The sequence below is a fragment of the Mangifera indica genome, chromosome 19 (assembly GCF_011075055.1).
Source record: "Mangifera indica cultivar Alphonso chromosome 19, CATAS_Mindica_2.1, whole genome shotgun sequence".
NCBI lineage: Eukaryota > Viridiplantae > Streptophyta > Magnoliopsida > Sapindales > Anacardiaceae > Mangifera > Mangifera indica.
In genome coordinates, this window is record NC_058155.1 from 9397387 (window position 1) to 9411213 (window position 13827).

The window sequence follows — 13827 nt, forward strand, 5'->3', positions numbered from 1 at the left end:
CTCTTTACCTTCATTCTCAAAATTTGAAAAGTTTAGATTTCATCACTAAAGTTTATTTACTTTCTTCGACCACCACTTTTTTAATTGACGACTAATGTTTTTTGCCCATTTTCTATATTCAACCATAAAGGACAACCACCCATCATTACGAAGAAAAACAAAACATTATCTAGACCTAACAATAAAGGACAATGCTTTGTTTGAATGACATGACAAAGCATTATCTTTTGTCGCTTCTTCTCAAATTGGATGACAAAGGAGAGTCTTCCTTCATCAAAAAAAATCTTTGATCAGATTTGAGAAGACTCTAAGTTGGTTTGAGAAAATTGTTGATTAGAGATAAAACCTAAAAATAAGGGAGAACGTAAGTTTTTTAAAGTTTAATTATAGGGAAAAACTTTTAGTTTTATAAATTATGAGAGAAAATGATATAAATTTGATAGGTTTTAAAACTTAGGTGTAAAATAATGATTTTATCTTTAATTTTAACTGAAAATTTTAATTGTAATTAGTCATAAGTAAATATTTAAATTTTTTATCTGTTATAAATATGTTTTTAAGATTAATTTAGATTATTATCATAACTTTAGTAAAAGTAAAATTATTATTAAAGACAGATTGGTAATTTCATTAAAAAGGGTAAATTAGTAATTTGAATTAAAAATCAAATGGTAATAAATTGACAAATGGTTGGAATTGCTGGATCTGGGTCATTAAGGTGATGGGTCTGGTAACTCTTGCGGGTCTAACTACCGCGACATGAAAGCAGTCAATAATGAAATGGTCAGGCCTGTAAGAATGAAAAAATACAGGTTCAGTCAAGCCTGCAATTCATCACTTATATTTCTTCATTAACTAGATCTCATAGTTGATTCAAACCCTAAGAGCTGTACCAACATCAGGCTTCTCGATCTGCTGTTTTGCGGTTTGATCCGCACTCTCCACTCGAATCTATTATTCAACGTATCTATGTTGTTTACTTTTAGATAAAACTTATTTTGTTAGAATCCTCTCTTTCTCAATTTTATAGAAATCGTCGAATTAGTGCTTTTTGATCTTAATATTTGAATTTATCATAAAACGCTCGTAGTTACTGTTTTGAGTTGTTTCGGAAGCGGCTACTTTTTACTCATTATGGTTAATGATCTATGCGCAGGGAGTGAATCAAGTGACTGGAGAAAATGCAGCACATTCCAAATACAGTTGAGGAACAGTTGATTTTGAAAGCTATCCGGGAAGAATGTCCGTGGGAGAATCTCCCAAAAAGACTTCAGTCCTTTCTTACTTCTAAAGAAGAGTGGCACAGAAGGTTAGAAAGTTAACTTTTACTTATTAGCTTCTTTCATTTCATTGGCATAGTTGTTTCTCTTAGAAAGTCAAATTGATTTGTTTAATACCCGATTCAGTATTAAGTCAGCTCTAGATAGCTGAAACAATTTTAAAACTCTTTTGATGAAGCTTTATTTGCGGTTTCTGCCTTCTTACTTTTTTGAACATCATGCAGGATCATTGAACATTGCATTAAGAAGAGACTCCAGTGGAATAAGTGTTTTGCTCGCAGAGTAAGCAAAGAAGGTGAATATTATGAAGACATGATGCGTTACTTACGAAGAAATCTGGCGGTGCGTGTAATGCATAAACTGTCTGAGAAGTTCTTAATTACATAAAGTCTGTTGCATTAGAAGGCTTATCATTCTGTCATGAGATTGGTTATTCAAATCTCTTGTGCTGATTGTAGCTCCATACTATAGTTTATGTTTTGCTTAACTGAATATTTAAGTACCATGTGCAGAATTGCATTCATTTACTTTTTCTTTTGGGGCTCATGCAGTTAACTTCTTGTTGACTTCCGTTCCTGCAGTTGTTTCCCTATCACCTTGCGGACTATGTCTGCCGTGTGATGAGGTTATCACCTTTCAGATATTACTGTGATATGATCTTTGAAGTTATGAAAAATGGTAAGAATATTCCTTATTCAAAGAAATGAAATTTAAGTTTGGTACATTGTCAGCCACTTAAGTGATAATAACTTTGCAACATTGTTTATTTAATTCTCTTGGATGTCTTTTTTTTGACAGAACAACCATATGACAGTATACCGAACTTCAGTGCTGCTGATTCTTTGCGACTTACAGGAATAGGAAGAAATGAATTTATTGATATCATGAACAAGTGCAGATCTAAGGTGCTCAATGATACTACCCCAGTGCTTACAGATTCATAAAGTGTAACTGATTGCTTTCACCCTTACAAACACCTGCATATGAGCAGATTGACATCCATGTCCAACATTGATTATTCAATTCCTAATTGTTGGTTTGGCTAGAGGAAATTATTTTTCTCCACAGTCTCAAAGGTTGAGTGGGAACTTTAAATCATCCGGTTTCCAACAAAGAGGTTATGCGTTTAAACCCTTGGTACCACCTTCTTGGGATATGATGCCCCTTAAGTTTCCCAAGTATTGAGGTTTAGGAAAGTTCAGGGGATTTTGGGCTGGAAAAAAGAAAAAGAGAGATTAATATGGGTGTACAGTGTCATTACCTTGAAGTGAAAAAAAATTATCTTTACTTAAAAAAAATCTAAACTACAGAGCAATCGAGTAGTCTTTAGTTGACAAGAAACCCTGGTGATCATTCTGCTGTTTAAGATCTGGGTTGTTTCAATTTGTAGCCAAGATCTGTCTTTTTGTGCTTATCATTCTTTTGAATTTTATAAGGGCGATTGGATTTTCTTAGTTCTTGAGTATCATTGGATGTTTTCTAATTTATAATGTCTACATGATTTCAGTCTTGTAAACTTTAACTGTTGTCATCATCCTTAGACATGCCTCTATTATCCAACATATATATATATTTTCTTTCTTTTTTGGCTAAGGAAGATATTGCAGTGTAAATGTTCTTTTTTTTTTGGGTCATAAATTTCTATTTTGGAGATTGTATAAAACTTAATTGTGCCTCAATGCTATTTGAAATTTATCTTTTGAGATGGAATGAATTGTATAGCTTCTTACCAGCCGTTTACTTACATGGAGCTAACCAGAAAATTATGTGGAAGCTGAACAAGTCAATTGCCAAAGAATTGTTACCAACACAACCTGTCGAGTTTACTATTGAACCGTGGTGGGGAGTTTGTCTTGTCAATTTTACACTGGAAGAATTCAAGGTATTTCTAATAATCCACCTGTTATTGATATCTACGCACATATGTATTTCAGACACAAAGAGATGATATATCTACAAATCTCTGGTCAAGCGTTCTGTAATTGATGTGAACTTACTGTTTTTCTTCTTCTTGTTCTAATAGAAACTCACAGAAGAAGAAATGGCAACAATTGATAAAGTCTGTAAGGAGGAAGCTAATGCGTTTATCCTGTTTGATCCTGACATCATTAAGGGTCTTTATCGTAGGGGATTGATCTACTTTGATGTCTCTGTCTATCCTGATGACCGCTTTAAAGGTAAGTTGTATAGGTTAAGAATTTTCTCACCAAATAAAGCTTGTAACATTTATATTAGAAATTTTTTGTCATTTTCTGAGTGATATTTCTTTTTACTTTGGGGAAGATGAAGAATTTTAACTTGTTGGTTTAGGGTTTAATAATAAACTAAGAGGAGTTTGTTTTTTTGCTCTGCTTTTGCAATTTGGCTTTAGAGTTTAAATTATAATGTTTATGTTGATTCAGTTTCCAGGCTTGAAGGGTTTGTTTCCAACAGAGAACAGTCTTATGAAGACCCCATTGAAGAGTAAGATAGATATTTCACTACTTGATATTATTCATCGTCGGGATTTTGTTAACATAATGTAAAACTAAGATTCCATTACTATTAAATGCATTATTCAGGTTACTGTATGCAGTTTTTGTTGTTTCAAGCGAGAATGCCACTGTTGCTGAACTGGCAGCAACATTACAGGCTGATCTTTCTCAGCTGCAAGCTGCTGCATCTTTTGCATGCCGATTGGGATGGGCAATAAAGGTAATTGACCCAGCATCCATTCTTCAGGATGCAAGTGTACCTGACCCTCCAAGAGTCATTCTCAGTGATGATGAGGCTTCTCTTGCTAGTATGGGCTCAGCAAACATGTCCACTGATGGTGATATTGGTCAACAAGGAGATGTTACAGGAATGGAAAGCCATGGACCACTTTCTGGCCTAGTCCGTGTAGCTTTCATTGTTGATGCTAATATAACATCATATCTTATGATGGGCTCTGTTTCACCAGGTTTTTCTTCATTATTTTCTGTACCATTTTACTTCCGAATGTAGTTGTACTGTTTTCTACTTTTCCCTGTCAGCCTATCCTCCATCCACTTGGCTGAAATCTAAAGCTCCAGGAATGGAGAGGTATCTTTCTTAAAGCTGGAAATCACTTGATTAGCCTAACTTCTTTCTTGGATTGTTATTATGAAAGGGGAGTATTAAGTTGATAAGGTTCCCCACCTGAAAGGATAAAAATGACCAGAGGTCTGATCTCTCCTCTTGAGAAAGGCCTTTATTTAAATTCTTCTAGGAGCTCTACTGATGATTCTCTTACTGTTTCTTTCATATTTGGTTTCACCCCAAGGTGAACCACTTCTTGAAGCTAGAGGATCTAAGAGTCAATCTAGGTTCAAGCTGGTCCGCCTGCCCATCTGTTGCTGGCACTAGTTAAAATGGAGTCTAGTCGTATTTCATCCAACTTCTTAGCTTTACCTCATTGGCCTTGTCTTAGTGTGTATTCTATCAGCTAAATTTCTAGCCACATCACTGCAAAACAGTCATGCAACTAGAATGTGAGATTTTAATGACTCTAGATTTTAATCAACTAGAATGTAAGCAACAGCTATAACTCTAGGTTTTCCATTTTTTGGTATTAATAATATATTATGGGTCTTTGTTATCCTTAATTTACCTTACAACCTAAAAGCTTAAGCTGTTAGTAGGTATTAAACAATAGGATTTAAGCTTAACATCTCAGTTTATGTGCAAGGCATGTGGTTCTTTATCCACTTCATCTGAACCTATGTTGTCTATTCATATGAATCGTCTGAAGAGTTTGTTGTGTCCGTATTTTTTTTTCAGGCTTGAAATCTCATGCTGTAACGCTATATGAAGCTGGAAAATTAGGTCATGGTAGTATTGCAGATCTGTGCAAGGATCTGAGTACACTAGAGGGAACAAAATTTGAGGGTGAATTGCAAGAATTTGCAAATCATGCATTCAGCCTTCGCTCTGTCTTGGAATGCCTTCTGTCAGGGGGAGTTTCCACTGATGCCAGAATAGAGGAAAATTGTGACCAGATGGGCATGTTAACTTCAAGCACTGATGAGGCTACTGCTCCAATGGCTGATGTCACATTGACTAACAAATCAAATTACCTTGGTAGGAATGAAGCTGGACAGAGTAACTATAATTCCATGAATTCTATGCCTCATGATGAATCTGGTTTGGATGATTCTGCACCTGGAATAACTGGTGATGAAATATCTTCTGCTACTTTATCAGAGGACGATAGTTCTTTAAGTAAAGTCTCTAAATCAGACCCCACTTTCGAGGGTGATGAGAAGCTGATACCCATTGAAGTGTCTGATGTTGGAAAAGAAGCTTCAAGAAAGAAAAAGAAATATCGAGTGGATATTCTGCGATGTGAAAGCTTGGCTTCTCTGGCCCCAGCAACTTTAGATCGCTTGTTTCTTCGTGACTATGATATGCTTGTGTCCATGATTCCTCTTCCTCATTCCTCTGTTTTTCCTGGACCAAGAGGCCCTATTCATTTTGGTCCCCCCTCTCATTCATCTCTGACACCATGGATGAAATTAGTACTCTATTCAACTGTGGCTAGTGGCCCTGTATCTGTTGTTCTCATGAAAGGACAATGTCTATGTATGCTTCCTGCCCCGTTGGCTGGTTGTGAGAAAGCCCTTATATGGTCATGGGATGGTTCTACAATTGGAGGGCTGGGAGGCAAGTTTGAGGGAAATTTAGTGAAGGGAGGTATACTCTTACATTGTTTAAACTCACTTCTCAAGTATTCAGCTGTGATAGTGCAGCCCCTGAGTAGCTACGACCTTGATGATTCTGGAAGAGTTGTTACTATGGATGTACCATTGCCCCTAAAGAACTCTGATGGTTCAATTGCTCATATAGGAAATGAATTGGGACTTGGTGAAGGGGAAAGTTTGAAACTGAATTCTCTGTTAATTGATTTGGCAAATAAGATAGAATTGTGGACAGTTGGATATATCCGCCTATTAAAACTTTTTAGAGAAAGAGAATCAGAGCACTTTGCACCCGACGAGTATGATTGGGTCCCATTAAGTGTGGAATTTGGGATTCCACTTTTTAGTCCAAAATTATGCAACAATATTTGCAAACGGGTTGTCTCATCACAATTACTTCAGGCAGATTCTCTTGCTGCGCATCATGATGCGATGCAAGGCCTCAGGAGAAGGTTGCGTGATGTTTGTGCGGAATACCAGGCAACAGGTCCTACTGCAACACTTCTCTACCAGAAAGAGCAATTGAAGGTATCGTCTCGACGACTCATGAGCTATGCTAGTGGAAGATGGAACCCACTTGTGGAGCCTTCTTCTCCTATCTCTGGAGCCACGAGCGAGTATCAAAGATTAAAACTTGCTAGTCGACAGCGTTGTCGGACTGAAGTCTTGAGCTTTGATGGTAGCATTTTGAGGTCTGGCTTAATTAATATGCTATATATTTGTTTTTATATTTGGCTTCCTTCAGCATACTGTTTTTTTTTTTTTTCAAATATCTGCATTTCCCCATAAAATGATTGTTGTATAAAATTTGGATTTTGATACCTCTTTCCATGGATTATCCTATATAACCATCAGTTGGTCATTGAACACTAACGAGGACTTTCTGGTCAAATGAGGGAGGTCCTGTTTAATTTATATGTCATCACCGCACTTCCTACCTTGATCAAGTCCATGACATGAACACTGCTGTAAACACTTTCTTGGTTTGGGAATTTTCTTTGGGCTTAATACTGAATTTTCAAATAAAAGTGTTATGCAAATTTGTCAAAAGATGCAGAAAAATAGTCTTCGATGCATCTACTTCAAAAAACTTGTGCTTTAATGATGGTAATTAATTAGGAAATTTTGGAAGATTTGATTATTCAATATGAAATGGGAGTTCCAAACTTAAATTCTTACAGCTATTTAAATTTTTTTTTTTTTGCTGGACCATTATTTATTCAAATTTTGTTTGCAGATCTTTTGCTCTGACTCCTGTGTATGAGGCTGCCGCAAGGCCTGTTGAGGAAACCTCATCAGTGAGTGTGGTAAAAACTGAACCTGATGAAGCAAGCAGCCGAGAAGTAACATTACCTGGTGTTAATCTTCTTTTTGATGGTTCAGAGTTGCACCTCTTTGACATAGGTGCTTGCCTGCAGGCTCGCCAACCAATTTCCTTAATAGCAGAGGCCGCAGCAGCCTCTGCATCTGCTGCTACCAGATAGGACTTTTTCCAGTCTTCACTTGGATGTGTATACAAGAATTTAGCCAATACCAACAAAAGTTACTGCCAATTTGAAAATTAGTTTCTCATTTGAAAATTACTGCCAATTTGAAAAGGTAAGTGCTTATCATATCCTTCATGCCACTTCTACTCAAATTTTGTGTATAAAGGTAAGTGCTTTGATTTCTTTTGTGTAGTAGAAAAGTTACTGCCAATTTGAAAATTAGTTTCTCATTTATGAAGATCAAAACCAAATCTCTCTATGATATGGACAACTGACAAGGAAAATGTTCAGCCATGGAAAGATTGCTTAAGGCCTTGTGCTGAGGCCAAAACATTATTTCTTTTTAAGGCCGAAAAGTTCAGCCATGGAAAGAATGCTTTCATATGTCATGTCTTTAAGACACTGTAGCCCAATTTTGCTTCTTTTCTTTTGACTCGTGTAATATTTTTCCTACACTTATGGATGACTCTTTCTGATCAGGTCGGTACTCACAATCTTTTCTGCTGTTAAGTGATTGATAGTTTGTGGATAGATACCAATATTGGACATGGTATATGGAAGCAAGGAATCATATTCATTTTCGCAAAGCATCTGTACATGATGCCTTCTAAAATACTTCTTGTAACTTTTGGTTTGGTATTTGTATGCTATTTCTCTCCGCTTTCATTCTATTTGGAGAAAATGTGTGTATCTTTTATACGACAATAGAAATCAGCATTATTTCATGCCGCACCTGTCTCGAAGGCTTTTTTCGAATTCCGGCCAAAACCAAAACTAATTTAAGCCAAAAGACTTATTCCAACTTAAGGTTTAACGCAAGGGGTTTTAAAAATTCAAATATCTATATGATATTTAATTTTTGTTAAAATTTTTTTTAGAGTTAAAGGTAAAATCGTTATTTTATCATTAAAAAATATATAATTTTATCTCATTTCTCCTCAAGATTTAAAAATTGACATTTTATCCTACCCCAATTTTAAAAAATGATTTTTTCTTTCACATTCTTAGGGTTTTCTTCTATCTAAAGACATGGACGACTATTAGCTCTTCTATTTTCCCCCTTCTCCCTTTTCCATTGTCAATAAGCCCAATGATTAAAGACGAAAAGTCTTCATCGAATTGGCCTTGGAAAACAATAATTTGTTGTGTTTTTTGTTGATTTAGCTTTGAACGAAGACAAATCGCATGACAAAAACTTTCTCTAGAGTTGATTTTATGAAAAATATGATGACTCTGAAGAGGATGGTTAGGGCTTCTTTGTCTTTGATTTGTTGTTGGATGAGGCTAATTTGTTTGCCATCAGATGTTGTTGACAATGACAAAGAGAGAAAGTAGGAAAATAAATGAGCTAATGATCGTTACTGTCACTATCGCCATAGAGAAGAAAATCCTAGGGAGTTGGGAAGGGGAAGTCACTTTTTAAAGTTGAAATTGATGTGAAATGTAATTTAAAAAATCTGATAAAAAAATGAGATAAAATTATTTTTTTAAATATTATTGATAAAATAATAATTTTATCTTTAATCGTAACATAAATTAAATGACAGGTTTTATTTACACGAAACCTTTGGTGGGAATAAGTGTTTTGGCCTTATGTCTATCCTGGGCTTGCAATAGATAGACGGTGAGCTCACACTGGAGTGGAATTTGCCACACATCTAATTGGGCCATGTGATTCATTTAGGCACTTGCGGGGCATGCCATTTTCCAAGAGTCGTGTATCATAATTTTTAGAGCTGACATTTGTGAGGCATCTAATTTCTTGTCACTAGGTGATATGCGTAATTTAGAGCCAATTAACATTTGAGAAGACTTGATTAAATCTTTTATGGATACGCAAAATAATTATCGAGATGAATTAAAATAGGGTAGAGAAGACAACGTGATACCAAAGTTTTCACCTGATCCATTCGGAAGATTAGAATGTTTACAACATCCTTGATAATTTGTCTAAAGTATATTTAAATTCTACTCTTTCTTAGGGTATGATGCATGATTTTCATGTTTTGCATATATCACTTGGCGAAATCCAACCCTAAGGCCAGAGTTGTTGAATTTCAGTGGTACACGAATGTCAATTCTCCTGATGACATTGTTATTAGAGGCGTCCCAGGCGTTGGAAGCACTTACAATGCTCCATGCTCTTGTATTCTTCTTGAAACTAAATTATGACATGGCCTTTGAAGCTAAATGCATTTGAACTTAACATTTTAGATGGTAAACCTGGCAAAATAGGTAGGTTATTGGGTAATTTGTTTAAAAACGAGTACAAATTTTAGATTTTTAAACTCGTATTTAGAGGTAATAAATTTTTACAAGTGATTCAGGTATGCTCGTAGAACATCTATTTTTCTTTCTTATTCATTTTCTTCTTCTTCGTCTTTAACATCAAACTTATAACATATTCCAACACAAATTTCACAAATTTTTTCTTCTCTTGACATAATATAAAGTCAAACCCACTTTAGAATTTGCTATGTTGAAAACAAATTTAAAAAACATGAGCATTAAACACTTTGTTATAAATATTTATTCCGTATTTATTGTTAAATTATTCAAATTTATAGAAAATATTTTTATAATTTGAGATAAATTTTTGTTTCTTTGCAACATACTTAAGTACTTGAAAAGAAAAATATTAAAAATTATGAAATAAATATCTTAAAATAATAAAAATAATTTTAAAAAATAATAAATTAATATTAACGGATAACCTGACCTCTCCTATGGGGTCGAGTATAGGTTTTAAGAAGTATTATCCATATAACTTGATCAATTCTTTGTTTTTTTTTATACTTCTATCGACTCAATCCTCATCCAATCTGACGTATCCATTTATCAAGTCCACTGAAGGGGCAAATTTGATTTGCGTTAGAAATTGAGGACCTTACGTATACTCTGATCGAGTACAAGGTGGAATCCGATTCTCTCATGGCCTGTAAAGCGTAAAGAGGGTATAAAACTTTTCCAAATAACATAAAGGACAAAACAAAATAGTGTTGCCGGGAGCACGAAGGAAAAATGATCAGAATTTCCAATCAGGAGCAATCAAATAAGATGTGAACTGGTTATCTATTAGTTACGTATTCAACAAAGCCCAAAGGAATATTTTTTACTAAATTTTAATACAAAAATAAATAAATAAATATATATATATATATATATATATATATATATATGAGATTTGAAAAACTTAAATATTCACCTATAAATTAATTTTTATTAAATATTTAGTCAAAATAAAGGATAAAATTATCTTTTTAATAATATTATTAAAAAATATATAATTTTATCTTATTTTATCTTTTAAGATTTTAGAAATTAATAACTTAATCTTTGCTTAAACTTTTTTAAATTTCAAAAGTATTTATTTTCCCCCACCATTGATTTTTTTTTCTCCCCTCTCCGACCACCACCCATATCTAATGACTCCCCTTTTTCCTTCACTTGGCTAGTCATCTCTTACTGTTGAAATGGTTGACTAGTGCACGAGATATGATGAAAGGACACAAGTGGAGATCTTTTTGTCGAAACAAAGAGATCTTTGGGAGATCTTTGAGACATCGTGCAACAAAGGAGAAATGGTCAACGTTGACTCAGTCATTGAAGGATAGTTCGAACACCAGAGAGAAGCAAAGATCGACGAAGGGAGAAGACATCATAATTTTGAATAATATGAAGTTAAAGAGAGGGGGTTAAACTGAAATTTTCAAAAATTTAGTGAGACGGTTGAAATGGGAAAAAAATGAAAACTCTAAGTTTAGGAGAAAAAATTAGATTGTGATGAAGTTATTAATTTTTAAAACTTAATAAAAAATAAAAAATTATATATTTTTTAATAATATTATTAAAATGATAATTTTATCGTTTATTATAATTAAAAGTTTTAATAAAAATTAATTTATAAATAAAAAATTGAGTTTTTCAAATTTTATAAACATATATCTACCTTTAAATTAATACTTAATGAGAAATAGTTCTTTGGCCTTCATACAAAAGATCAAAGAGGGTGCACTTAGTTCCTAATGTTTAGAGGCCAAAAGACCTATTCCCACCCAAGGTATGGTGAAATGCAACTCACCCTCCAACTTTCAAAAACCTAAACAACTACCTATAATTTGGAAAACAAATAATTTTCTTTCAAAATTAAGTTAGGATTAACGGCAAAATCATCATTTAACAATAATATTTAAAGTTTATATCATTTACCTCCTTAATTTGAAAAACTAATAATTTTTCCTAAAATTAAGTTTTTAGGTTTCCAATTTCTTTGACAAATTTTCAACTAATGATGATTGATCTCTCTCCCTCTCAGGGTCGTCTCTCCCTTCAATACTCAATATTGTACCGAAAATGTCTGAATTCGATGAATTCAGGCAAAAAGTCAAAACTCTTCATTTGGATCTTTATTGTTCAGACAAGTTGACTTTGTCTGGAGGATGACGAAGGTCCAGATGAGGTCGATCTTCTCATTTGGACCGTTGTTGTCATTGTCCAAACAAAATCGATTTTGTTTGGATGATGAAGAGTTTTGACTCTTCGTCTAAATTTTGTCTGGATTCTATTAAATCCAAATATCGTTGATCAGATATTGAGTACCATAAGAAAAGACAACATCAAGAGGGAGATAGATCGGCCATTGTTGGTAAAAAATTCACCAGTGAAATTGAAAACCCTAGGTAGGGAGGAAAATGTCACTTTTTAAAATTTAATTTTAGAAAAAAATTATTAGTTTTTCAAATTAAGAGAGTAAAATAATAGAAATTAGTAAAATTATTGTTAAATGGTGATTTTTCTATTAACCTTAATTTAATTTTAAGATAAAACTGTTAATTTTTTAAAACATAAGTAAATATTTAAATTTTAAAAAATTAGAGTATAAGAGTTGAAATTTCACTATACTTTTGCTGGGAAAAGTTTTGGCCTTGTTCAGATGGTAACTTATGTTCTGTTGCTGACGTCAGAACAAAGCTTCGACATTATGTTCACCATGTTCCGTTCAAATTGGCGTGTGCAAATAAACTTTGTTAATGTAATTGTTTATTAAGTAGTGGGCGACTAAGTGGAGCGTGTGCGTGTGGAAAAAGGTCTCTTGACTTGAGAAAATGTTAATGGTGCAAGTGTCAGTCACTTCGGTGCATTTGTTCTTCCAGGAAGCTACAGGTGTATCCATGCGTTGTCGCGAGGAGCCCAATAAACTGGCATTGGACAAAGTCAAGTCAAGTCAAGTCAGTTTCCATCTGATGCTCCTGGCGGAAAATTGAGCGTAAAAGAATTAACATTTTATAATTTAAATATTTTTTTTACGAAATTTTAATATTAATTTTTTACTGATTAGAAACAAGATTTTACGGTGCAAAATTTGTATATAGTGATCATTCAATTTTAGAATAATGTTTAAAAATAAAAAAGTTGAAAAGGTTATTCCCCATCTAAATTTTAATCTAATCTTAAAAATATATTTATAACAAATAAAAAATTTAAATATTTATTTATTAATTATCTTTTATTAAAAAATTTAGTTATAAATAAAAATAAAAATATTAATTTAATAATATTATTAAAAATATATCACTCAAATATAAGCAACGATTTTATTTTTAATTATAATTAAAATTTTAAAAAAATTAATTCATAAACAAATATTTAAATTTTTTCTCAATGTAAATGTTTAAATTTTTTTATTTATTATAAATATATTTTTAAGATTAAACAAAAACTATGATGAAAAAAAAAAACCAACGGAATACAAAAGCGCAACGTTCTTGAACAAAACAGGGCTTGCCCTGGATTCCCACTCATTTACAGCTCATATTCATGTATCACACGGAGCTGCTAAGAATCGGTCATACTTGATGACGGTGTTGTATCATAATTTGCTTTCAATGTAGGCCAAACGACTATTTCCCACCCAAGGTATGCTGTAATGACAAGTTTCCCCCCTTTAACTATGGAAATACCAAACACCCACCCATGGCCAGTTAAATTTAACGGGGTTAAGGGTAAAATTGTCATTTTCTCTATAATATTAAAAAATAAACTAAAATATAATTTCCTTTTGCCCCCCTAAAGTTTGAAAACAAAAATTTTCCCCCAGCCTAAGTTTAAGAAAATGGCAGTTTCACCCTAGGGTTTGGTTTTGAAATCTCCGGCGACCTCTCCGGCTCCGTTGCCGACGGCTTCTCCCTCCCGAAGAATCCTCTCCTTCCGGTGATCGGTTTCCTCCCATTTGGAGGTCCGATCGTCGCCGGAAAAGCGGTGGGAGACGAAGAACTTCGTCGGGGAAGACGAAGTTCTTCGTCTTCCCAGACGAAGACGAAGCCGTCGTCTTCGTCTGGGAAGACGATCGTCTTCCCAGAAGAA

General features: G+C 33.8%; 1 protein-coding gene across 5 annotated transcripts; it reads left to right on the forward strand.

Moving 5' to 3' along the window:
- The first annotated feature begins 740 nt into the window (after positions 1-740).
- LOC123203195 (protein FAM91A1-like) lies at positions 741-8189 on the forward strand. 5 transcript variants are annotated; one of them, XR_006499233.1, is made up of 12 exons: positions 819-963; positions 1157-1309; positions 1505-1622; positions 1862-1958; positions 2079-2185; positions 3040-3162; positions 3304-3457; positions 3683-3743; positions 3842-4221; positions 5061-6669; positions 7215-7576; positions 7945-8189. XR_006499233.1 is itself a non-coding variant. In XM_044619441.1 (11 exons), the coding sequence occupies exons 2-11, from the start codon at positions 1182-1184 to the stop codon at positions 7459-7461; spliced, it is 3024 nt and encodes a 1007-aa protein (XP_044475376.1). In that variant the 5' UTR covers positions 741-812; positions 1157-1181; the 3' UTR covers positions 7462-8189. The 5 variants fall into 5 exon arrangements, 4 of the variants coding, with proteins under 4 accessions (XP_044475376.1, XP_044475375.1, XP_044475374.1 ...); XM_044619441.1 differs by lacking the exon at positions 819-963 and adding an exon at positions 741-812 and having other exon boundaries at positions 7215-8189; XM_044619440.1 differs by having other exon boundaries at positions 769-925; positions 7215-8189.
- The last annotated feature ends 5638 nt before the right edge of the window (positions 8190-13827 follow it).

Bases quoted from the DNA above. Each gene is read 5' to 3' on its own strand.
- LOC123203195 (XM_044619441.1), top strand. From the start codon at position 1,182: ATGCAGCACATTCCAAATACAGTTGAGGAACAGTTGATTTTGAAAGCT. The intron at 1,959-2,078 runs GTAAGAATATTC...TTTTTTTGACAG, and splicing joins CTTTGAAGTTATGAAAAATG to AACAACCATATGACAGTATA. The intron at 3,744-3,841 runs GTAAGATAGATA...TGCATTATTCAG, and splicing joins TATGAAGACCCCATTGAAGA to GTTACTGTATGCAGTTTTTG.